Here is a 26,831-nt window from a genome sequence, read left to right as displayed (position 1 = left end):
AAAAAGAAAAGGTCTCACCATGTTGCCCAGGCTGTTCTTGAACCCATGGGCCCAGGCAATTCTCCCACCTCAGCCTCCCAAAGTGCTGGGATCACAGGCATGAGCACTCAACTGGGACTTATTTTTTTTCTTTCCCTCCTACCTATCATATATAGGACAAGGCATTGTTTCCACATATATCTGTATGTTGAACAAAGCCTATCAGTTTTATGGAGGCAATTATCATTTCTAATACTATCTCTCACCACCTTCCATACACCTGGGCTAGGTGAGAACTGGTGTTCAAGAACTTTATCCTTTTTTTTTCATTTCAATCTGGTAACATTTTTAGATTTTAAATACTCCTTTTGTTTCTTACTCCTTGACTAATCTCTTTTCTCAGATAGTCGATCCTTTACATTGATTAGCGTTCAATACACCAAACAGGGAACTGGATATTTACATTCATTTTAGCCGATCACTGCTTGACAAATTTCAAGCATTCCAATTGTTATAGTCATTCTAATTCTTGACTCTTTTTAAAAACACCATCCCAAGATTCACCAAAAACTGGAAATCTGTTGTTTCTTTCATATTCAATTTTTTTTGACAGAAATTCTTTATGCGTTTTGCAAATCTGGTCACGCGAGAATAGATTGACTCCCGGAACAAAATAATGCAGCAATTCTTCTGTCCTGAGGCATTGAAGAAAGTAGGACACACAGTTGTCAAAGCAGCATTCCAGCTGTCTGCGATCCCACTGGTGGTCTTGAGGGTAACGGGTACAGACATGAAAGAAGGCAGTTTTCACGTGGTAAGAACAGAATTTATCCAGTTCTTTGGGGTTATCAAACTTTTTCTTCAGCTGTTCTAAAAGGTATTTCATGAGTTTTAAACAATCTTTCCTGTTGAATAAAAAAAAAATGCATTTTTATTTATTTACCTGCCTCACTCAACAAAGCACTTTAGGCATCTTACAGGAAAAACATACTTAATAAAGTTATATAACACAATACAATTATAATTACTCTAAGATTATGTTCTCAAATATATGCACAAAATACATTTTCTTCCCTCTTTCCCATTCCTAGCTTAAATATTTTATTCTATCAATTGCTTCAACTATAAAAGTCCTACAGATATTTACATTATTTATCCCATTATTCAATACCTACAAAAATCATATTTTAATTTTTATAAATTAGTTTACTTTATTAGAGTGTAAATATTTACATTATTCATTTTTACTATTTTTATCCCGATTGTACTATATAATTTACATTTTTCATCCAGTTATTCAGTAGTTGACAAAATTTAATGTTTATAAGATTATTTAGCCTTATTGAAGTATATTTTTCCTAATGCTTGCCTCAAAGTCCGCACATGAAGTCTTTCAGAACCTCTGTGCCTACATGTTGAGCATTCTTGTTTTGACTTTTAAGCTTTTGTCATCTTTTACTGGTCCACTTTAGAAACTCAGATGAACAATTCCTTTTCAACCTCAGCTCTCCATGGTGTGCATGCTACCAAGAAAAAGAATTACCCTCTTAGTGTTTTAACTGTGGCCAGTCAGTCCCTAACCTTCAACGCAGCCAGACCATCCCAAAGCAAGCAGCAGTATCCAGTAAGAGTGATCCCTGGGCCTTTCCATCACGTGATACTAATATAATTACCTTTAAGCAACCAGAATAGTAAGACTTATTAAGTAGTCATGGCTAGTGTTCACACCCTTTTGCTCTGTCCTGCTCACCCACCTGTCTGGCCCAGGATCAGGACCCTCATTCCCAGCCTTGTCTTCTCATCATGCCCCTTCCTAGGTCTCCTGGACCGGGCCTTCTTGGTTTCAGACTCACACTCTCCCAAGTAAACCCAGGCCCCAGGATCCAACCCAGTTCAAATCTTGTTCAGGCCTGAGCCATGGAGTCAACAAAGAATTGCACATACCACAGGTAATCTGCCACTTAAAATACGGCCCTTACCTGCAACATTTCGGGTTGTTATTTTCACAGCATGTCTTATCTTTCCCATGGTTGCTCAAAATGTTCTTTTCAATGTGAGAGAAAGACAGCCGCCATGTTTTCCCTTAATTTGGAACAGAAAGAACAGCACTTTACCAAATACATCGTATCTAAACAACACAATATTCAAGTGGTTCTCTTCATTAAAATGTCATTCTGGAAAAATCATAGGGGGAGACAGACAAAAAGAAATAAACAGATAATGCAACTGCATATAAAAACAAGTACTCAGGAGCAAACACGAGTGTAAATGAGGAAGGAAGGAGGGGCAAAGAGGTCAGCGCGTCCCGCAGTTAGCCATTATAAGATGTAGTGCCCTTGATGTACTGCCAAATTTAGTTTACTAATATTTTGTTCCAATAATAATGTGAATCAACAGATCGATTCTTTGTATCATCCTTACAGGTTTGGGTAATAATACAAAACGAACGGAGGAACATTTCCTTTCTTCTAATTTTTTGTGATACTTTGTGTACAAATAAAATGATTTATCCTCAAGTCTTACCATGGTTAGCTCTTCCAGGCTCTGATCATCCTATTATCTAGTTGGGTTTCCTTTTTTTAATTTTAATTTTTATATTTTAAGTTGGAGTCTCCCTCTGTCGTCTATGGCTCACCTCATGGGTTCAGGTGATCCTCCCTCCTCTACCTCCTGAGTAGCTGGAAATACAGGCATGCACCACCACATGCAGCCAATTCTTTGATATTTTGTAGAGATGAAGTCTCGCTATGCTGCCCAATCTGGTCTCAAACTCCTGGGCTCAAGCGATCTTCTCACCTTGGCTTAACAAAATGCTGGGATTACAGGCATGAGCCATTACACCCAGCCACCCAGTTGTTTTTTTTTGTTTTTTTTTTTTGAGTTGGAGTCTCACTCTGTCACCCAGGCTGAAGTGCAGTGGCTGCTCCCGGCCACCGCAACCTCGACATACTGGGCTCTGGCGATCCTTCTGCCTCAGCCTTCCAAGTAGCTGGAACTATAGGTGCGCGCTACCACACCCGGCTCATTTTTTGATTTATTGTAGAGATGAGGTCTTGCCAATTTGCCCAGGCGGGTCTCGAACCCGCAGGTTCAGGCAATCCACTCACCTCAGCCTCCCAAAGACGCGGGATTACAGGCTGAGCCACCGAGCCTGGCACCCAGTTGTTTTTATACCAGGAATGTATGACTGGTTTATAATTAGAAAAATAAATTAACCTGTCACATTAACAGAATAAAGGAGAAACATCATATGGTCATCTCAATAGATGAAGAAAATGCAGCTAATAAAATTCTACATTTATCATTTAAAAAACACCTCTTAGCAATTTAAGTCTAGATGAGATCTTCAGCTGATAAGAGGCAGATTTCAGAAAACTATAGCAATGTCACAATATGAGATAAAAAGTTAAAAGCTTTTTCCCCTGAAATCAGGAAGGCAAAAATTCCATTTCTGTTCAACATGCACCAATTGTCCTAGCAAGAACAGTAAAAACAGTGTCACAGCACCAAAAAGGAAGAAACAGTTATCATTATTGACGGATGATATAACTGCATGTACAGAAAATGCAAAAGAATCTACAAATTCAATAATTGACTAAGTATTACCAAGACACGGACATGAAAATCAAATGTATTTCAAAATAGGGCAATACCAAAAAATGAAATTTTAAGAAAGATGCTATTTACAGTAGCATCAAAAAATGTCAGTTACCTCACATGAGGGTGGAGCATGTTACATGACACTACCAGAAGGCAGCCTGCAAAATCTTCTCTGTGGGAAACCCTACAGGACAAATGGCCTGTTTCATCAAGAGCAAATTGGAAAGAGGAGAAAGTGGAAGCTGTGGGTAAAAAGAGACTTCACAACAGTGTGGCAATTTCTGAAAGAACTAGAAATTGACCTTCCATATGAGCCAGCAATTCCCCTACCTGGAGGAACTCAGATCATTCTACAAAAAAGATACCTGCACACACATATCTGTTGCACCTCTGTTCACAATAGCAAAAACAAGGAACCAACCATGTTGCCCAATGAAGCTGGACAGAATAAAGAAAATGTGGTACATATACACAATGGAATATTATGCAGCCATAAAGAAGGACAAACATATGGACTTCACAGCAACTTGGATGATTTTAGAGTCTATCCTACTCAGTGATCTATCACAGAAACAAAGAACAGAGGACCATATGTTCTCACTCATAAGCGGACCTTGAACAATTATAATGCTGTAAGAAAGTGTTTAGCAGTAATGAGAAACTGTCAAGGGAGGGGAAGTGGGATTGGCAGTTGAGGGAAACTGTTAGGGGAAGGAGGGGCATACCTCATCAACAAGGGTACCTACATAATCAATGCCTGTATACCTAACCCTGAATGGTACTCCACATCTTAAATAAAATAATAATAATTTTTTAAAAAGAGTCTTCACAGACATATGAACCATTCACAATGGATGGGTCTTTTTTGAATCCTGATCCAAACAGGCAAACTGAAAAACAAACATAAGACACAAGACAAGAGGAAATTTAAATACTGACTAGATGTTTAATCTTAGGAAATTATTATTCATGTTAGGTGTCATAAATGTATTTCTAAGTCCTATTATTTTTTTTTGAATCAGGGTCTCACTCTGTTGTCCAGGCTGGAGGGTAGTGGTGCATTCATGGCTACCACAGCCTCGACCTGCTGGGATCAGACCATCTTCCTGTCCAAGCCTCCCAAATAGCTGGGACTACAGGCACTTATCACCATGCCCAGCTAATTGTTTTGATGTTTTGTAGAGGCAGGGTCTCACTTTGTTGCCCAAGCTGGTCTTGAACTCCTAGCCTCAAGTGATCCACCCGCCTCGGCTCACAAAGTGCTGGGATTACAGGCATAAGCCACCATGCCCAGTCGTCCTGTTCTTTAGAAATGCATACTGAAAGATATACAGATGAAGTAGTAACTCTTATATTTGCCTCAAAACAACAAGAAGGAGAAGTTAGTAGAGACATGGATAAGACTGGCACAAGCTGGTGATACTGACCCTGGTATGGGTGTGTGGGAGTTCAATATACTCTTCTGTCTATTTTTCTACTGGCTTAAAATAAGTTTTAAAATAGATCAGTTGCCTATGGATACATTAACAAAAGACAGGAAATTTAGGTAGAGAAATCTCTAGCACTTCTCAGAGAAGTATCAGAGGAGAGCCAAATAAATAGAGACATGCATGTGTTCATGGATTGAAAGACTCAATATTGTTAACATATCAAGTCTCCTCCAATTTTGTTCTTAGAGGTGGGGTCTTACCATGCTGCCCAGACTGGTCTTGAACTCCTGGGCTCAAGTGATCCTCTCACTTGGCCTACCAAAGGTGTGGGATTCCAGGCGTGAGCCACTGTGCCCAGCCTCAAGTGTTTCTACAGATTAGATGTTATATCAGAATTTATTTAATTCAACATCAATCAAAATTTGATGTCAATTAATTAATACAACGTTAACCAATTCAACATAAATCAAAATTTCAAAAAGTATTTTGTGGGATTTGATAAGGGGAACCCAAAATTTATGTGAGAAAACAAAGGGTCAAGATGATCTAAAACACCCTTAAAGAAGAACAAAGTGGTAAATTTGCCCTTCCAGATATCAAGATGAATTATAAAGCCACATTTGTATGACAACATGGTACAAGAATGTTAGAGATTAATGGGACAGAAAAGGACTGTGGGAATAGCTACACTATAAGTCAGCCCTTTGTGTCCATGGGTTTCATATCCAACGATTCAACCCCCCCATGGATTTATTTATTTATTTATTTTTGAGTTAGAGTTTCACTCTGTTGCCCAGGCTGGAGGGCAGTGGCATGCTCCTGGCCACCGCAGCCTCGACCTGCTGGGCTCCGGCGATCCTTCTGCCTCAGCCTTCCGAGTAGCTGGAACTACAGGCATACACTACCATGCCTAGTTGTTTTTTTTTTAAATTTATTGTAGAGATGAGGTCTTGCCAAGTTGCCCAGGCGGGTCTCGAACCTGCGGGCTCAGGCAATCCACTCACCTCAGCCGCCCAAAGGTGTGGGATTACAGGCTGAGCCACCGAGCCCAGCTCACTCATGGATTTAAATCCACAGATATGGCCAAATGATGCTTATGTGATACAGGAACACTTGCAGGGCAAGGGTGACTCTCATTATCACTCATGACTGATGCCTAAACAGGAAAAATAATGAAAATTTAAAAAGTTAAAAATAGGCCCACAGATGCGAAGGGCTGACTGTACAATGCCACTTTGTGGATGGGATTCAAGCATCTGTGGATGTTGACATCTGAGTGGAGCCCTGGACCAGTCCTGAGGGCCAGCTGCACATGGTGCTATATGTGGAAAAGATGGCACTCAGCAGGTGTGCTCATCGTTACTGCATATATCCACGGACGACATGCAGGAAAAGGCAGGTCTACAGAGGTGACCAAACAGAGCAGGGGCTTGAATTGGCAAAGCACAGGAGAATTTACAAGGGAGTTCAACTACTATGTGAGGATACATGATGCAAAACCTTTGTCAAAACCAGTAGAACTCAACGGCACAAAAAGTGACCCTAATGTATGCAAGGTAAAAAAAATATCATCTAGAGGTCAAAGGACCAGAAGACACAATGCAGACTTTGGACAGACTTGGGTGTATCACCAATGCATAAAACAGCCTCCCTGAAGGAGAAGGGGTGCCCTAGGTGACTCCAGAAGCAAGTGGGGTCTGTAAGCCTGAAGGCAAAGGAACCAAATATAAGCACTCTCATCGTCCCTACAAGGGGAATGGTTAACAATGCAGAAATGACTGCACGTGTACAATGAAACAATTAAATAGATGGCTGACAGTGTGAGCCAGTTTTTTCAGTGTTGGGAGAGAGAGGTTACAAATGGCAAGGGAATAAGGCTGGAATGGCCCCCGTAGATGGAAGACAGAGACATCATGTATAACTTAACAGATACGGGTGGTTACATGTAGAAACGTTCATAGATACGTATGCATACTCCATTGCCTGGGAGGGATGGTACCCTAGCAGCAACAAGCACACCCAGCACTCAGACTTCAGTTTCTAGTCATTCTCCAACAACAAAATCTAAGGTTCCTTGGAGAAATAGCTGATTCTAGGACTGAAACAAGTGTAACCTGGAAGATTATGCATGCTAAAAAGTAAGAAAGTGGCCAGGCACGGTGGCTCACACCTGTAATTCCAACACTTTGGGAGGCTGAGGCAGGAGGATCACTTGAGGCCAGGAATTTGAGACCAGGCTGTCAACAGAAAAATTTAAAAATTAGCTGGGCATGGTGGCACACACTTATAGTCCCAGCAGCTTGGGAAGCTGAGGAGGAAGGTTTGCTTCAGCCTAGGAGGTTGAGGTTGCAGTGAGTTATGATTGTGACACTGTACTCCAGCCTGGGTGACAGAGTGAGACCCCGATTTTTTTTAAAAAGTGAGGAAATGCTACAAAAAGAGTTGGAAGGAATGGTAAGAAATCAAGTTATCCCTCTTTGCAGATGACATGATTCTATACCTCGAAAACCCAAGAGAATCTGTCAAAAGCCTTCTTACATTGATAAAGGACTTTGGACAAAGTCTCAGGGTATAAAATAAATGTGCAAAAGACTATCGTATTTCTATACACTAATATCAAACAAATGGAAACCCAAATAAAAAGCACAATTTCATTCACAAAGCCACAAAAAAAGTGAAATACCTTGGCATTTTCCTAACCAGAGACGTAAAAGACCTCTACAATGAAAACTACAAAACACTGCTCAAAGAAATTAAAGATGACACAAACAAGTGGAAAAATAATCCATGCTCATGGATTGGAAGAATCAGCATTGTTGAGATGTACATCCTACCCAAGGCAATCTACAGATTTAATGGAATACTCATTAAATTACAAGCAACATTCTTCTCAGACCTGGAAACGACAATACAGGAATTCAAATGGAAACATAAATGACCACGAATAGCCAAAACACTCCTCAAGAAAAAAACAAAACAAAAACAAAGCAGGAGGTATCACACTCCCAGACTTTAAACTTCATTATAGAGCTACAATAATCAAAACAGTCTGATATTGGTACAAGAACAGGCATATAGACCAATGGAATAGAACTGAGATTCCAGAAGCAAAACCTCAATTTCTCAACCAAATCATCTTCAACAAAGCCTCCACTACCAACCACTGGGGAAATGAGAACATATTCAGTAAAAAGTGCTGGGAAAACTGGCTGACCACTTGCAGAAGATTGAAACAGGATCCCTACCTATACCCATACACAAAAATCAACTCTAAATGGATGAGAGACCTAAAGGTAAAATCTCAAACTATAAGAACCTTAGAAATTACAGGAGACACCCTTGTGGAAATTGGAACTGGCAACCAACTCCTGATCAAAACCCCAAGTGCCCATGCAATAAGAGATAAGATAGACAAGTGGGACCTCATCAAACTGACAAGCTTCTGCAAAGCCAAAGAAACCATCAAGAGAGCAGGGAGACAGCCCACAGACTGGGAAAAAGTATGTGCCAACTCCATGTCTGACAAAGGCCTAACATCTTGGATCTACAAGGAACTCAAACGTGCTGAAAAGAAAAAAAACAAACAGCCCCATTACAAAGTGGGCAAAAGATATGAATAGACAGTTCTCAAAAGAAGACGTACGAACAGACAACAGATACATGAAAACATGTTCAGCCACACTAGTCATCAAAGAAATGCAAATTAAAACTACACTGAGATACCACCTAACTCCAGTCAGAATGGCCATCATCAATAACTCAAAAAATAACAGATGCTGGAGAGGATGTGGCGAAAAGGGAACACTGCTACACTGTTGGTGGGAGTGTAAACTAGTACAGCCTCTGTGGAAAACAGTGTGGGGATTCCTAAAAGTTCTAAAAATGGACCTTCCATATGACCCGCAATCCCCTACTGGGAATATACCCGGAAGAACTCAAATCACTCTATAAAAAAGATACCTGCACGTGAAGTTTATTGCAGCATTTTTCACAATTAGCAAGAACATGAAACCAACCATGCTGCCCATCCAAAGAGGACTGGATAAAAACATGTGGTACATCTACACAATGAAGAACCAAATCATGAACTTCACAGCAACCTGGATGGACTTAGAGTCTATAATGCTGAGTGACCTTTCACAGAAACAAAGAATTGAGTATCACATGTTCTCACTCATAAGTGGACCTTGAACAACTATCATAATACTAGAAGGAAAAGATTGACAGTAGCAGGAAACTGCTGGGGGTAGGGGGACAGGGAGGTAGGATTGGCAGTAGTGGGAAACTGCCTGGGGAAGGAAGGGCACACCTCATCAACAAGGGTACCTGCACAGTGAATCTTTGTATACCTAACCCTGAATTGTACTACACAATTTTAAAATAAAAAATTTAAAAGCTAAAAAAAAAAGTGAGGAAGTGCTCCCAAAAGGAAGGAATGATAAAAAGGACCCAGGCTCCTACTGGCTAAACTGAAACCATTTAAGCAATAAAGTAGTATTGGATTCGAGTTCAAAGTAGAACATGAATATCCATGAGTCTATCCTGATGGAATGATTGAATCAGTGAAGAAATTCAGGAGAAGGGACAAATCTCCCACACAGAAGAATTCAAATAATCTGAGTAAACACGCTGCTCTCCAAGAGACGGAGCAGGTCCCTCTCTGTAAGTATCACCTCTACGCACAGGACTTCCTTCCACATTGCGCAGCCTTACGGAGGGGAGGGAGTGACTCTGGAGGACCCTAGCACTGCCTTGGCCAGGTGACCAGGCGCTGAGTCACCTTCATGGCCTAGACCCTTGGTACAGCAGGACGAGGATGGTGCTTCGCCTCTGTGACTGTCTTCCCGCAAACCTGTAACTCCAGTCTAGCCACAAGAAACACACCAAACACATCCCAGGCAAAGGACATTCTACAAAATACCTGACTAGTGCTCCTCAACACGGCTAGGATCATCAAAAACAAAGAAAAACTGAGAAACTGCACAGTCGAGAGATGCCTGAGGAGATGTAATGACTGAACACCATATAGGATCCCAGATGGGATCTTGGAACAGAAGGACATTAGGTAAAAACAAAGGAAATCTGGATAAGGATGGACTTTAGTTAACAACAGTGTGTCAGCATTGGTTTATGAACTGTGACAAACATACCATATTAATGTGATTTGAAAATGACAGGAAAACGGGGGCATGGTGGCATGTGCCTGTTGTCCCAGCTCTCTGGGAGGCCGAGGCAGGAGAGTTACTGAGCCCAGGAGTTCCAGGCCAGTCTGGGTAATATAGCAAGACCCTGCCCCGCCCACCAAACATAGGGCAATGGGTATGGGGTACAAGGAAACACTCCACACTGTCTTCACAATTTTTCTGTAATTCTAAAACTATCCTAAAATAGTTGTTTTTTAAACTACATTAAAGACTGTACTTTCAGAGATCATTTCTATAGCTCATTAAAAACTACATTAAGATATCATTTCTCGGCCAGACCAGTGGCTCACACCTATAATCCCAGCACTTTGGGAGGCCAAGGTGAGAGGCTTGCCTGAGTCCAGGGGTTTGAGACCAGCCCAGGCAACTTGGCAAGACCTCATCTCTACAATCAACCAAAAAATTAACTGGGCATGGTGGCGCACGCCTGTAGTTCAAGCTACTTGGAAGGCCGAAGCAAAAGGATCACCTGAGCCCAGCAGGTTGAGGCTGTGGTGGCCGTGAGTGTCCCACTGCACTCCAGCATGGGTAACAGAGTGAAACTCCAAATCAAAAAAAAAAAAGACATTATTTTTCACTCTTTTGGATTATTGGCAAAAATCTTTACAAGTTGATGAGGCTGAGGGTGAAACAGGTACAGTATTCTGATACATTGCTGTGAAAATGCAAATTGTAATATTGACCATTGGGGGGATTTTGGCAAAATCTAGCAAAATTACATATGGATTTACTCCTTTACCAGCTGTAAAAAGAGACCTTTTTCCCCGAAGTTTACAAGCAAAGTTTATTAGAGAAGGAAAAGAGGGAAAAGATCGAGAGACATGCCAGAGATGGCATGGGTGAGAGAAACTGCCAAAAATAGACTTTAAAAAGGAACGGGTGTTATCTCTATATAGAGCTATGGAGTGAGATCTAAGATATTTTGAGAAGTTAAAAAAAAAAAACAACTGGCAGCATTTCCCCCGAAAACTGGAACAAGACAAGGCTACCCACTCTTTCCCCTCTTGTTCAACATTGTGTTGGAAGTCCTAGCTAGTGCAATTAGACAAGAGAGGGAAATCAGGGGTATCCAAATAGGAAAAGAGGAAATCAAGTTATCCCTCTTTGCTGATGATATGATCATATACCTTGAAAATCCAAGAGAATCTGTCACAAACCTGCTTGCACTGTCTCAGTGCAAAGTCTCAGGGTACAAAATAAATGTGCAAAAGACAGTTGCATTTCTATACACCAACAACAAGCTGGCAGAGACCCCAAATTAAAAGCACAATCCCATTCACAATAGCCACACGCAAAAAAAGGAATACCTCGGCATTTTCCTAACCAGAGAAGTAAAAGAATTTTACAATGAGAACTACAAAACACTGCTCAAAGAAATACAAGACACAAACAAACGCAAAAATATACCATGCTCATGGACATCAACATTAAAATGTCCATCCTACCAAAGGCTATACCCATTTAAGTTATCAACATCATTCTTCTCAGACCTGGAAATGACAATACAGAAACTCATATGGAAACATAAATGACCACAAATAGCCAAAACAATTCTTAGCAAAAGAAACAAAGCAGGAGGTATCATACTTCCAGACTTCAAACTTTACTATAAGGCTACAGTAATTAAAACAGCCTGGTTTGGACAAGAACAGGCATATAGGCCAATGGAACATGATAGAGATTCTGGAAGCAAAGCCTCAATTTCTCGACCAACTCATCATTGACAAAGCTTCCAACAACAACCACTGGGGAGAGGAGAACCTATTCAGTATATGGTGCTGGGAAAACTGGCTGATCACATGCAAAAGACTGAAACAGGACCACTACCTATTACCATACACAAAAATTAACTCTAAATGGATCAAAGACCTAAATATAAAGCCTTAAAACATAAGAATCTTAGAAAACGCAGGAGACACCTCTTATGGAAATTGGAACTGGCCACTAATTCCTGATTAGAATCCTAAGTGCCAATGCCATAAGAAATAAGATAGACAAGTGGAACCTCATCAAATTGACGAGTTTCTTCAAAGCAAAAGAACCCATCAAAAGAGCAGGGAGACACCCCACAGAATGGGAAAAATATATGCCAACTGTATATCTGACAAGGCCTAACATCTAGGATCTACAAGGAACTCAAACATGCCAAAAGGAAAAAACCAAACAGCCCCATTAAAAAGTAGGCAAAAGACACGAATAGACACTTCTCAAAAGAAGATATATGGGTGGCCAACAGACACATGAAAAAGTGCTCAGCCTCACTCAGCATCAGAGAAATGCAAATCAAAACCACATGAGATACCACCTGTAAGAATGGCCATCATTAATAAAACAAACAACAGATGCTGATGAGAATGTGGAGAAAAAGGAACGCTCCTACACTGCTGGTGGCAATGTAAACTAGTACATCCTCTTTGGAAGACAGTGTGGCGATTTCTGAAAGAACTAGAAATTGACCTTCCATATGACCCAGCAATTCCCCTATTGGGAATATACCCGGAGGAACTCAAATCATTCTACAAAAAAGATATCTGCACACGTATGTTTGTTGCAGCTCTATTCACAGTAGCAAAAACTTGGAACCAATCATGCTGCCCACTGAAGTTGGACTGGATTAAGAAAATGTGATACATACACACAATGGAATATTATGCAGCCATAAAGGACAAACGTATGGACTTTGCAGCAACTTGGATGGATTTAGAGTCGATCATACTCAGTGATCTATCACAGAAACAAAGAAAAGAGTACCATATATTCTCACTCACAAGTGGACCTTGAACAATTATCATAATACTGTAAGAAAGGGATTGGCAGAAGTGGAAAACTGTCAGGGGAAGGGGGGTGGGATTGGCAGTTGAGGGAAACTGCTAGGGCAGGGAGGGGCATACCTCTTTAAAAAGGGTGCTGCATAATCAACATTTGTGTACCTAACCCAGAACTGTACCCCACATCTTTAAATTTTTTTTAAGTGTACCTTTTCTCTTATAAAGGCGGCAGCATATGAATATATATGCATGCATTTACTTACACTTTGAAAAATTAGCCGGGCTTGGTGGCTCAGTCTGTAATCCTGTGCCTTTGGGAGGCTGAGGTGAGTGGATTGCCTGAGCCTGCGGGTTCGAGACCCACCTGGGCAAGTGAGACCTCATCTCTACAATAAATCAAAAAATCAGCCGGGCGTGGTAGCGCATGCCTGTAATTCCGGCTACTTGGAAGGCTGAGGCGGAAGGATTACCGGAGCCCAGCTGGTCGAGGCTGCTGTGGCCAGGAGCGGCCACTGCACTCCAGTCTGGGCGACAGAGTGAGACTCCCACTCAAAAAAAAAAGAAAAAAAGAAAAATTAGAAGGGTAAACTAAGAACAATTAATAGGGTTTCCAATCAGGAAAGGAGAGAAGAGTGTGGAGGAGACAGGAATGGAAGACGTCTCTGTAACTAGACCCTGTTCTGTAGCCTTGACTTTGGAACCATGTGAATGCTTACAAATTTATGAAGCAAAGTTAAAACAAAATTTAAAAACCAATATCTAAAAACAGAAACAAGAAAGAAACAATTAAATGTAACTAGGCTGAGTTAAAGTACCCAGAGACAGTTCTTCAAGTGGATTTAAAACCTGATATTTTGAGTGTCCTTGTATCTTAGGGATAAAAAAAACTGCAAAGAAGTCATAAATAGTTTTTTATAATTAGATTCTTGGTAATAACACTGATATTATTTTTAAAAAGGGAGATGAAATAAACAAGTTTCGATTTTTAAGTTAAAGTTAATAAAAGGAAACAACATTTTTAAAAATATAGCTTGTGAAATGGGGCAATTTCTATTAAGTGACTGGAAAGAGAAAAGCCAGAGCAGGTGCTGTCAGGGTCCCCAACCTTGTATGCATATTTTCCCTGTTTAGAAGCCCCTCTGTCCATCACTCCAATACACATACACAGGCACACACAGACAGGGTTTTGTCTGAACACAGATGATCTGGAATGCTGGGAGATGAGTAGCAGCCGAAGTAGAGACAGGAGAGCACACTGAGGCCATCCCAGCCTACACTTCCTCTTGTCTTGAGGCAAGATGTGAAGATCCACCTGGCCACACAGGCCACTGCGGGACTCTTCCTGATTGCTAAGCTGACTTGTCTTCCGGGTCTCCCCTGGGCAGTAAGGGGCCAGCCAGAGGACAGCAGAGAACCCTGCTGAGATTCCAGCATCACGTACGATGAGGGTCTCTGGGTCATGGGTGCAGCCCTTCTCTGAAAAAGCCACATTCCTCTTACTAAGCCATAAATAATGACATATGCATGTCCCTTTTATAAACTACTTCTTGCAGAAATCGACTCCTGTATGTGTGCAATATAAAAAGTCATGATGTGTGTCCACAAAAACGTAAGCCATCAAACTAGCAGACTGACTATTTGGGGGGCTTTTTCAGTACTACTCATTTCTAACTTGGTTCATTGGTTTTGTGGTGTCTTTCAATTTCACGAAACTCCAGCAGTAGTAGACGCAAAAAGTCCTATGTATATTGATGGGAGGAAAATGAACATAATCTGCAAATTTCCTTGTGCCACCTTGAAAAAAATATATGATTATTCTTTCTTAGCTGAAGACTAGGGCAGGTTTGTTCTTGGGTCTTGAGTGTTACCCAAAAGCCCAGTCTGAAACCTGTGAAACTGAGACACACAGATGAAAGCAGATCAAGCAATAGCAAAGCCTGAGACAGAAGGAGAAGGCAGACCCAGCCGCTGTGCTCAACCCAGCTGAGGGTGGACACGGGAGAAGGCAGACCCTGCCACTGTGCCCAACTCCAGTAGGGGTGAGAGGCCTGCGGGCTGCATGGTGGCAAGGTAATGGGAAGATGAAGGAGAGAAAGAAGTAGGATGGAGAATGAGAGTCTAGGCGCTCATGCTCACAGTGATATGCAGTAATATCCAGCTGCATGGTAGGAACGGGGGCTTTGCATGCACTGCCTCATATTCTCTTCCCAGTCACCTGACTAAACCGTGTACAAGTGAGGAAATGGGATTCATCACTAGCCCACGCTCACTCAGCAAGCAACGGCAGAAGCCCAGGACTCAGAGCCAGGGCTGTTGTACTCCAAGGCCAATACTGTCTTTCTTTGTTAAAGAAGAAGATAAACTTCAAATGCAGACTACCAGACATGTAAAAGGTGAGTATCTGGGCTGACACTGCAACTGCGCCTCTTGCAACTGCGCCTCTCCAGACTCCCACTCTGCTGCCTATCTAGCTGGGTGTGGGTGTGTGTGTGTGTGTGTGTGTGTGTGTGTGTGTGTGTTTTGGAGTCTCACTCTGTCACCCAGGGTGTGTGTGTGTGTGTGTGTGTGTGTGTGTGTGTTTTGGAGTCTCACTCTGTCACCCAGGCTGAAGTGCAGTGGCACCATCACGGTTCACCAGAGCCTCGACCTCCTAGGTTCAAGCAATCCTCCCACCTCGGCCTTCCCAATAGCTGGGGCTACAGTCATGCACAACCACATGCAGCTAATTTTTAAAATATTTTGTAGACATGAGGTCTCACTATGTTGCCCAGGCTGGTCTTGAACTCCTGGTCCCCACAGCTCCTCCCACCTCAGCCTCTCAAAGTGCTGGAATTACAGTTGTGAGCCACTGCACCCAGTCCCAGCTGGCTCTTGAAACGCCACAGCATCGGTTGGCTGTTGATTTTACATTGCCCCAGAACATAATACCAACTCTTGGATGTCATTCAGTTCATCTTAACTTCTATACCTTGAAAACCATTTTCATCCTTCGCGGGCTTGGGAACAAGGTAAAACGGCTGCCGCCTTAGTTGGTCCCTCACTTTTACTCCAAGCCAGTCGCTGATGGGAAGGCCTTTCTGGGTGCTAGCAGGCCAGCTACTTTTTGCTTCCAAAGCCAGGACTATATCCACAGATATTTTGTCAGGTTTCTCAATAAGAAGCGTTACAGCAGGGCTTCCTCTTTTCTTCTTCTCCACAACAATGTCTATATCTGCTTAAACACACAAAAGGGAAGAAAGAGCTTAGCGATCCAATGTTCTCTGAGAATATGGGGGAGATGATATCGCTGTAACCAGGGACTCCTGAAGTCCTAAGTGGAAGGTGAACGGCAGCTCCAAGATAAAAATGGGCTCCACGAGGCAAAGGGATTTGTCGGTTACCTGTTCATACCTACTGCAGGGAGGAATTGTTAAGGCTCTGTGTGGCACGTGATGAAGGCCTAGAACACCCCATGGCTTGGGATTTGACTTTCGCCAGAAACCATGGGTAGCAGCTTGAGAGGAGGCCCAGAGAAGAGGCCAGACAAGCGGCAGGGAAGATTCCAGCCACAGCCTGGCTATAGGCTGGGTGCCAGGCAGCCCAGAGGCAGTGAGCCTCCAGACAGGGGCCAGAAGTAAGGGCGATTCAAGGGGCTCAAGTCAACAGCACCACGAGCCACGTGACTCTGTGGGGTGAGCAGGAGAGGGGGAGCCTGTGAGGCCATCCCAGAACAGGGCTGGGACACAACTGATGTCACCTCTATTCTCAAGCTAAAACAGGGGGAAGACTGAACTCGGTTAGACAAACGAGCTCTAGGAGCCTGTGGAAGACGGGCACTGGGCAGGAGCCTATGGTGAGAAATTCGAGGGGTGGCTGGGCATAGTGGCCATACCTATAAACCCAGCACTTTGGGAGGCCGAGGCGGGTGGATCGCTTGAGCCCAAGAGTTCAAGACCAGCCTGGGCAACATAGTGAGACCTCGCCTCTACCAAAAAAGAAAAAAATTTTTTTGTTGTTTTTTGTTTGTTTGTTTGTTTGTTTGTTTTTGAGTTGGAGTCTCACTCTGTCACCCAGACTGGAGTGCAGTGGACGCTCCCAGCCACCACAGCCTCGACCTGCTGGGCTCCAGTGATCCTTCCGCCTCAACCTTCCAAGTAGCCGGAATTACAGGCATGCACTACCATGCCAGGCTGATTTTTTGATTTATTGTAGAGATGAGGTCTTGCTGCCCAGGCGGGTCTCAAACCCGCAGGCTCAGGCAATCCACTCACCTCAGCCTCCCAAAGGCGCGGGATTACAGGCTGAGCTACCGAGCCCGGCTAAAAAAGAAAAAATTAAGCTGGTTCCTGGTGGTGCACCTGTAGTCCCCACTACTCAGGTGGCTGAGGTAGGAGGATCACCTGAGCCCAGGAGGTGGAAGCTGCGGTGAGCCATGACTGTTCCACTGCACACCAGCGTGAGTGACACAGTGAGACCCCAACTAAAATTTAAAAATTCAGGGGGCTTTGGGAGCTGGGGATATAGGAACAGTAAAGAGTATGCCCCAACAAGATTTCTGGCAGGAACCACAGGAAGGAAGTAGAGCACCGAGGAGAGATTGCTAGAACAATCTGCAAACCTGCCCACCTCTCATCCTCTGCATCCTTGTTACCAACAAGAAAGTGTCCTTCCTCCTTGGAGGCCCACTCTGCACGGGGTCTCTGGAGCCCTCCCTTCTCAACCTCTCCAGCACCTTGCTCTTCAAGGACTCCGCTCCTGCCTCAACCCCTTCTCCCTCCCTACCAAACCACCTTTCAATGCATACAAAGGGCCACAGTGTCTCCCTCGCTAAATACACCTCCCCCTGGCCTTGCATCCCCTCCTTCCAGCTATCAGTCTTGTGGCCTTCTTCCCAGTCAACGCTTTCTTGGGTTGCCTTTGCATGCTGTTTCTGCTGCAGGCCTGCCCGTTCACTCTTGTGCCCATCACCCACCCACAACCCCACCGAAGCCCAAACCCAAGGTCTTCTGTTGTGGCAGCATTCCAAGCGCTGGCCCCTCCCGTGAGCACTCACATTTTTCTGCTCCTTCTCTCCCCCCAGCCTTCAACTGGTTCCTCTTCTTACCACACTCTGTAACACCGCATCTCCCCAAACCTGTCCCAGCACTCCTGCAGCCTCTCACTTTGCTATGCTTCTTCACCACAGGACTCACCGCTTTCCAGTATGCAGGATCATTCTTTTTCCCATGTCTCATTAATTGTCTGTGCTCGCAAGATTATAAGGTATCATAGGGTAGAGGCCTTCATCTATTTGCTCACTACGTATTCTAAACATCTAGGACACCTGCGTGCACGATCATCAATGAATATGGATACAACTAATGAATAAACAATGGCAAGCTCTCTATATAGGTGGCCTCATCCACTCCTGATGCCACCTACAGGTTGATGGATCCGAAAGGTGTCCTCTGCACTCAAAGTCCATGCCCTGTTACACACCTGACACACCTACCTCCTCGCATCACATGGATCTTCCAACCTCATATTATCCAAAGCCAAGAATCATAACTAAGTTCATACTACAGAACACGTTTCTCCTCAGCCCTTTCCATCTCAGAGAATGGCAAAATCAGGCCTTCTGAATGCTCTATCCAGAAGCAGGGGAGTCATCTTACCCAAGCCTCCCTCTCACCCCACGCTTAATCTAGAGGCAAGCACTATGCAGTGTGGACCCTGCTTCTCTCCATCCCAGCACCCCACTCCTACCCCACCTGAGTTGCTACCACTTTTCACCTAAACTATTACAACATTTTCCTTTCTTTTTTTCATGAAAAGACATGATATGATATTTTTCTAATCTCCCTATTTAACTTTATATCTTCTCAGTTGGGCATGGTGGCTCACACCTATAATCCCAGTCTTTTGGGAAGCCATAGCAGGAGGATTGCTTGAGGCCAGTAGTTCGAGACCAGCCTGGACACCATCTCTACAAAAAATCTTTTTAAATTAGCCAGGTGTGTAGTCCCATCTACTTGGGAGACTGAGGTGGAAGGATCACTTGAGTCCAGGAGTTCGAGGCTGCAGTGAGCTCTGATCACGCCACTGCACTCCAGCCTGGACAACAGAGCAAGACACTGTCTCTAAGGGAAAAAAAATCTTATCTATAGAGGTCAGAGTAAACTTTTAAAAATACAAAGCCAATCAGTCCCTAGTTAAAACCTGGAACAAGGAATAAATCTCAACTCCTTTCCAGGGTCTACAAGTCCTCAGAGATTCTGGCCCCTGGATACCTCTTGTACTTAATTTCATGTCACTCTTCTCCTGTCTGCAGGGGCGCATCTTTTTGTTCCTTGAGTTTGCCAAGCTCTTCTCTGCTCAGGGACTGATTCCCTGCCCCCACCCTAATTGCTACCACTTCTTCCAGTTCACTCCTTTCAGAGCACTCACTGCAATCTGCTACCTATGCTCTCTCTCTAATATAATAGGGAGGGAATCTGCAACTTTGTATCCAGGAACGCAGAGCCCAGCAGTAGGGCAGCACACTAAACCAGAGCTCTAGAAGGAGGCAGCAGTCAGCAGAAAGTCAAGAAAGATCACAGGAGGAGTGTACATTGGCAATCAGTAGTATAATTAGACCTTTAAGAATCAAAAGTTGAAATTCTAGTCCCAGCTACTGGGGAGGATGAGGTAGGAGGATAACTTGAGCCCAGGAGTTTAAGGCTGCAGTGAGTTATGGTCATACCACTGCACACCAGCCAGGGTAGTACAGCAAAACCAAAACAAAAATCTTACCTTTGATGTTTTTAATTTCTTCCATAATGATTTTCCTAAATTTCAACAGCATCTTGGAAGCCGATAATATTTCATCTTCTAAAAATTGAGTCAGAGGATTTCCTCTTGGATTTCTTTTGAACTTCACCAAGTAATGTGCACCACTCTCACAATATTCTTCTAGCTGAATTCTGGGAACTTCCAGTTTAAACATTACATCAAATTCATTAGGTGCAGAAATCTAAGAAACAGTAAAAATAGCACTGAATGTTTGCTTGTGAATATTTTTCAAGTAATTGTCATTTTTTTCTGAAAATTTCCACTGAAAACCCTGCTTTAAAAAGCAAGATTTCAGCCGGGCTCGGTGGCTCAGCCTGTAATCCCGCGCCTTTGGGAGGCTGAGGTGAGTGAATTGCCTGAGCCCGCGGGTTCGAGACCCGCCTGGGCAGTGAGACCTCATCTCTACAATAAATCAAAAAATCAGCTGGGTGTGGTGGCGCATGCCTGTAATTCCGGCTACTAGGAAGGCTGAGGCGGAAGGATTGCTGGAGCCCAGCAGGCCGAGGCTGCGGTGGCCGGGAGCGGCCACTGCACTCCAGTCTGGACGACAGAGTGAGACTCCAACTCAAAAAAAAAAAAAAAAGCAAGATTTCTAATATACGTATATACGTACCCTCTGGAATGGGATCAGTGAGGAGTGATGGACAGAGTACCACTAGGCTTAGCTTGTAGGTTCTACACTCATTTTTTTTTTTTTTTTTTTTTTTTTACCATGAGCAAGCATTGTTTTTATAATTAAAAATAAGTTTAGGGTAACCCCTTAGGATCCCCTTCCACTGCGGGAGCTTTTCTGTCCTCTTAATAAATCCTGCTTTTAAAAAAACGTTTAAATGATATAAAGCAGGCTTTTAAAATCTATACCCGTACCCATTTTCTTCTGAGTTTAAAGTTTAACAACATTAAAAACCTTTGGAGTATTACGCTTTATGTCACAAGATGCACACTGCAAACACCTTCCTGTCACAATGTTCTTAGAAATGGTCTCAACTACGTAGCCAGTTGAGTAAGGGCTAGCTCTTCACGGCTGCCAATCGCCCAAGAGAACTTGAGTTCCAAATCCCATACTGCATCCATGTCTCTGAACCACAGCATTTGGAAGAGCTTCAAAGAAACTTCTTTTTCAACCTCACGGTAACAATAATTATAGGAATTTATAATAAATATTTATTTGTTCTATATTAAAAATACCACAAGTCTTTCGGGTGTTAGAAGCATGATTGTGGTTCACCTACTGGACTGCATGGCCCAGTACAGTATGGAGTAGCCACAGATGTCTGCTAACCACATGAAATGTGGCTAGTCCAAACCGAGATATGCTGTTGAACTGTATCTTCTCCCAAGTTCACACATGAAAGCCCTAACCTTCAGTATGATGTATTCGGAGACAGGGATTTTAGGAGGTAATCAAGGTCAAATAAGAGCGTAAGGGTGGGCCCCTGATCTGACATGCCACATAAGTACACAGTGAGGTGCCTTCGACAACCCAGAAAAACAGACCTTATCAGAACTCAACCATGCTGGCACCCTGATCTATGACACCCAGAATCCTGAACTAGGAGAAAATAAATTTCTGTTGTTTAGGCCACCCAGTCTATGTAGTACTGTTAAGGCACCGTGAGGGTGAAACAAACACTTGGAAGGACAGCAGCAGAAATGGCAAAGTAAGAGCCTTCCAAAATCTGCTCTTCCATAAACATAAGATGCACAGGCAGATACAGTCAAGTTCAACTCTCCCAGATCCCTGTAAATAACTAAAGGCTAATAATAATCCCAGAAGGATTTATTCAAGAAAAGCAGCCGAAACCCAGTGGGAACAGTGAGCTCTGTGGCATCAAAATCGCCCTCTTCCCATCCCCAGTCCCATGTGGGCTTCCCTCTTTCCCACGTGCTTCAGTGAGTGTCCACCATAGCCATCACTCTGACTTCTAACACGACAGTAGGTTTGACTGCTTGGGAACATCACACAACCAGAATCACAGAATATGTACTCTTGTATGTCTGAGGTTCATCCATATTGCTTGTGTGTCCTGGTAGTTTGTTCTTTTTAATTGTGGGCAGCATTCCATTGAGTTAATGGAATACAGCAAAATATATTTACTATTTCTGTTGATAAATGAGACCCTTACAGTTTTTAACTATTACTAATAATGCTGTTTTCAACATTCTTGTACATGCCTTTCCATGGTTATGAGCACCTACTCCTCTTGTAGGTATACACAGGAGTGGAACTGCCGGACAACAGGGCAGGCATATCTTTAGGTTTAGAATAAATTGTCGGCCAAGCATGGCGGCTCACACCTATAATCCCAGCAATTTGGGAGGCCAAGGCAGGGGAACTGCTTGAGCCCAGGGGTTTGAGACCAGCCTAGGCAACATAGTGAGAACTCCATTTAAAAAATATTACCCAGGATTGTGGTGTGCACCTGTAGTCCCAGCCACTTGGGAAACTGAGGCAGAAGGATCACTTGAACCCAAGAGATCGAAACTGCAGTGAGCCATGATCATGCCACTGCACTCCAGCCTGAGAGACAGAGTGAGACCCCTAACTAAAAAAAAGAAAAAGAAAGAAAGAAAAGTGTCAATTTTCTAAAGAGCTAGTACCAATGTATCCTCCCATTATCAGTGTAAGAGAGTTTCAGTTGTTCCGTGTTGTCTCTAGCATTTGAAATTGTCAAGTAGAGCCGGGCTAGGTGGCTCAGCCTGTAATCCCACGCCTTTGGGAGGCTGAGGTGAGTGGATTGCCTGAGCCTGCGGGTTCGAGACCTGCCTGGGCAGCAAGACCTCATCTCTACAATAAACCAAAAAATCAGCCGGGCATGGTAGCGCATGCCTGTAATTCCAGTTACCTGGAAGGCTGAGGCGGAAGGATCGCCGGAGCCCAGCAGGCCGAGACTGCGGTGGCCGGAAGCAGCCATTGCACTCCAGTCTGGGCGACAGAGTGAGACTCCAACTCAAAAAAAAAATTGTCAAGTATATATATTTTTATTTCAGCCATTCTAGTGGGCAGATATGCAGTACAATCTCATCATGGTTTCAATTTGCATTTTCTTGATGATTAATGATGCTAAGCACCTTTCCTATGTGTATTGCTATTTGGATTACATAACTAACCTGTCTGTTCAAGTCTTTTGCCCAGTTTTAAGTTGGTTTGTCTATATTTTTCTTACTGATTTGTGTAATGCCTTTGTCAAATAAACGTACAACTGTCTTCTCCCAGACTGTGGCTTCCGTTTTCATTCTCTCAGTGGTGTCTTTTAAAAGAAAATGTGTTTGTATAAATGTATCGGGTACAAGTACAGGGTTGTTGCACGAATAGGGTGAAATCAGGGCTTTTAGGGTGTCCATCGCTCAATGCACACGGTACCCACCAAGTAATGACTCATCACCACCCTCCAACCCTATCACCCTTCACAGTCTCAGAGTCTCCACTGCCTGTCATTCCACACTCCACATCCCATGCATACATTGTTTATAAACATAGTGTCTTTTGATGAACAGAAATTCTTAATTCCAGTGAAACTCATTAGATTTCTCTTTTATGGTTAACAGTTACAGTGCCTTGCTGAAGAAATGTATGTACATCCCAAGGTTATGAAGATATTCTCCTATGCTTTCTTCTAGAAGCACTGTTTTACTTTCTGCTTTTAGGTCTATGTTACATCTCAGTGTTGGCATATGGTGTGTCACAGGGGTCAGGGTAATATTTTTCCCACTAGATATCCAATGGACCTAGCACTATTTATTTTTAAAAAACATCCTTTCCTCACCTGAATGATGGTGCATATTCTGTACTACAGTATATTGAATTCTATGTGCAGGCTGTTCTGGATTTTCATTCAATTGACCTATTGGTCTCTCATTGCATCAATAACACCTGCTTAATTAATTATAACAGCTTTATAGGAAGGCTTGCTCTCTAGCAGGGTAAATCTTCCAATCTTATCCCCTTTAGAAAAGCCTTGGCTATTCTAAGTCCTTTATGTTTCCATATAAATATTTTAATCTGTTTGTCAGTTTTCAAAAAGTTGATGGGATTTTGACAGACAACACTGAACCGATAGATCAATTTGAGGAAAAATGAACATGACAGTTTTAATTCCTCTTCAAATTTACTCAGTAATGTTTTAAATTTTTGAACATCGTTAGTAATATTTACTCCTAAATACTTGATTTCTTATATGTTTTAACTTTTTAAACATGGGGTCTCCAGGCTGGAGTGTCGTGGCTATTCACAGGTGGATCCTGCCTTGCTGCAGCCTTCACTTTCTGGGTCAAGCAATCCTCCCGCCACAGCCTCCTGAGTAGCTAGGACCACCAGCACATGCCATTCACCTGGCTTTGGTGTTTTTGATGCTATGACAAATGGTATTTTCTTTTTTTTCCACTTTTTTTTTGCTAGTATACCAAAATGCTTTTATTTTATTGACTTTGTAACCAGTGACCTTGCTGATTCACTAATTATGTCTAGTAGTTTGTACATAAACCCAATCAAGTCATCTGAAGATAACAGTTTTATCACTCCTTTTTCCATCTTATGCCTTTTTTCTTACTTTGTTGCATTGGCTGTATGTATTCCTTTGCCTTGTCTGTTTTTGTTCAACATTGGTTTTGTAATTCTTTCTCATTGTTGCTGCAGTATGTTCCTTGTCTTTACTAGTTAATATACCACTATATAAAACCATCACAATTAATTGATTTCTCTATAACCTTTTCACTCAGTCCAAACTATATAAATAGTAAAGTGCACTAACACCCAAGACAAAGAGAACACACAGACTGGCATTCTATGGGGAACTCATAAAAGAAATTTCCCATATACTTTTAAGATTTCCACCTAGAATTTTAAATAAAACATACAAATGAGAAATGTGTTGATATGGAACCACGCAAATAAGTTATTGAAAAGTGTATTTTGTCTAGCCTTTAACTAATAATAAAGAGCTGGGAATCTAATCTCAAAGTCCAAGTGTATGTGTAAAAGAAGAAAACACAACAAGACAACTACAGTGAATAAAATAAACAGAAGTGCCGGGCATGGTGGCTCAAGCCTGTAATCCCAGCACTTTGGGAGGTCGAGGTGAGATTGCCTGAGCTCAGGAGTTCGAGACCAGCCTGGGCAATTTGGTGAGACCTCATCTCTACAATAAATAAAAAATAAGCCTGGCATGGTAGCATGCACCTGTAGTTGCAGCTACTTAGAAGTCTGAGGAGGAAGGATCGCCTGAACGCAGCAGGTCAAGGCTGCATGTGACTGTGCCATGGCACTCCAGTCTGGATGACAGAGTGAGATTCCAACTCAAAAAATAAATAAACAAATAAACTAGAGCAATATTGTTCCTCCACACACTTTTCTGGCTTTTCCAGGGATATCAACACAGGACGGGATGAGTACAGGAGAGCTGAGGAAGAGGTAAGGAGGGAGCTGACAGCATGGAAGCCCGCTGGGAGATGGCCAGCAGGTCGACTCTACAATGAACACACGTCTTTTATAAGCAGTTAAAAAAATGGTTCAGATAAAACAACTTCCATTGACTTTCTATCAGCAGAATTTTTAAAAGAGAGGAGTTCTGACTGGAGACTTCTCTAAATGTATTAATCTCTAAATCTAACTAGCAACTTTTTTTTTTAAGTTGGAGCCTCGCTCTGTTGCCCAGGTTGGAGTGTAATGCATGCTCACGGCTACCACAGAGTCCACCTCCTGGACTTCCACCTCAGTCTTCCAGTAGTTGGGTCTATAGGCCTGAGCCACCATGCTAGGCTAATTTTTTGATTTATTATAGAGATGAGGTCTCATCAAGTTGCCCAGGCTGGTCTCTAAACCCTGGGCTCAGGGAATCCTCTCGCCTCTGCCTCCCAAAGTGCTGGGATTACAGACATGAGCCACTGCATCCAGTCAAGTAACTTTCTTCCTTTTCTGGGGGACCCTCCATACATAGCAATTGAACTGAATTAATATTTATTTAATAAGAGTCATGCTTAAGACAGTTTTGGCCAGGTATGGTGGCTCACACCTGTAATCCTACAATTTTGGGAAGCCAGGGTAGGAGGATCACTTGAAGGTAGGCGCTCAAGACCAGCCTGGGTAACATAGCAAAAACTCATCTCTTTTTTTTGAGTTGGAGTGTCACTCCGTCGCCCAGGCTGGAGTGCAGTGGCACACTCACGGCCACCCCAATGTCGACTTGCTAGTCTCCAGCGATCCTTCCGCCTCAGTCTTCCAAGTAGCCGGAAATACAGGGGCACGCTACCATGCCTGGCTAACTTTCTGTTTATTGTAGAGACGATGTCTTGCCAAGTTGCCCGGGCGGGTCTCGAACCCGCGGGCTCAGGCAATCCACTCGCCTTGGCCTCCCAAAGTGCTGGAATTAGACTGAGTCACTGAGACCAGTCAAAATCTCATCTCTTTAAAAAAAAAAAAAAAATCTGATGAAGGCTTTGCTTGACTTTCAAGAAACCTAAATGAAATTATGAGTGGTCTTCAATATCAAAAGAGTTTAAGAACCAAAAGTCAATACACACACTGCCTTTTTGACAATAAATATCACTGAGTCCCCACCAAAGAAATGAGTAGCTGTAGAGGGCACCAAGGGGTGTAAAACACTCTGTTATAGCCGGGCTCGGTGGCTCAGCCTATAATCCCGTGCCTTTGGGAAGCTGAGGTGAGAGGACTGCCTGAGCCCGCGGGTTCGAGACCCACCTGGGCAACTTGGCGGGACCTCATCTCTACATTAAATTCAAAAACTAGCCGGGCGTGAGAGCGCGCGCCTGTAGTTCCAGCCACTTGGAAGGCTGAGCAGAAGGTTCGCCGGAGACCAGCAGGTCGAGGCTGCGGTCACTGCACTCCAGTCTGGGCGACAGAGTGAGACCCCAACTCAAAAGAAAAGAAAAGAAAAGAAATCTCCCGAAAGCAGCGTCTTAGGAGCAGCTGGCGATCCGCATCGGACGGCGTCCGGCCGCCGGTCGCGCGGGAGAACGCACGGAAGAACAGCGGTCGGCCGCTCTGCATGACCTGCGTCGCCGGCCACCGGTGAGCAGACAAGGCCAAGCCGCTCCGAGGGGCA

The 26,831-nt window shown here is 43.1% G+C and overlaps 1 protein-coding gene across 1 annotated transcript in view; it reads right to left on the bottom strand.

Moving 5' to 3' along the window:
• Nucleotides 1–326: 326 nt before the first annotated feature.
• The window catches only part of MB21D1 (Mab-21 domain containing 1), a 28,189-nt gene continuing 1,684 nt past the window's right edge, over nt 327–26,831 (bottom strand). Inside the window, exons 2-6 of the mRNA XM_021711473.1 lie at nt 25,118–25,236; nt 19,732–19,951; nt 15,950–16,192; nt 1,959–2,061; nt 327–884 (exon numbers count right to left, since the gene is read on the bottom strand). Of these exons, the coding sequence (XP_021567148.1) occupies nt 497–884; nt 1,959–2,061; nt 15,950–16,192; nt 19,732–19,951; nt 25,118–25,236 (1,073 nt within the window). The 3' untranslated portion in view covers nt 327–496. The remainder of the gene's footprint in view (nt 885–1,958; nt 2,062–15,949; nt 16,193–19,731; nt 19,952–25,117; nt 25,237–26,831) is intronic.

The sequence above is a fragment of the Carlito syrichta genome, unplaced genomic scaffold (assembly GCF_000164805.1).
Source record: "Carlito syrichta isolate Samal-C Ts95f unplaced genomic scaffold, Tarsius_syrichta-2.0.1 Scaffold302315, whole genome shotgun sequence".
NCBI classification, from domain to species: Eukaryota; Metazoa; Chordata; class Mammalia; order Primates; family Tarsiidae; genus Carlito; species Carlito syrichta.
This window is presented reverse-complemented; position numbering and strand designations above follow the sequence as displayed.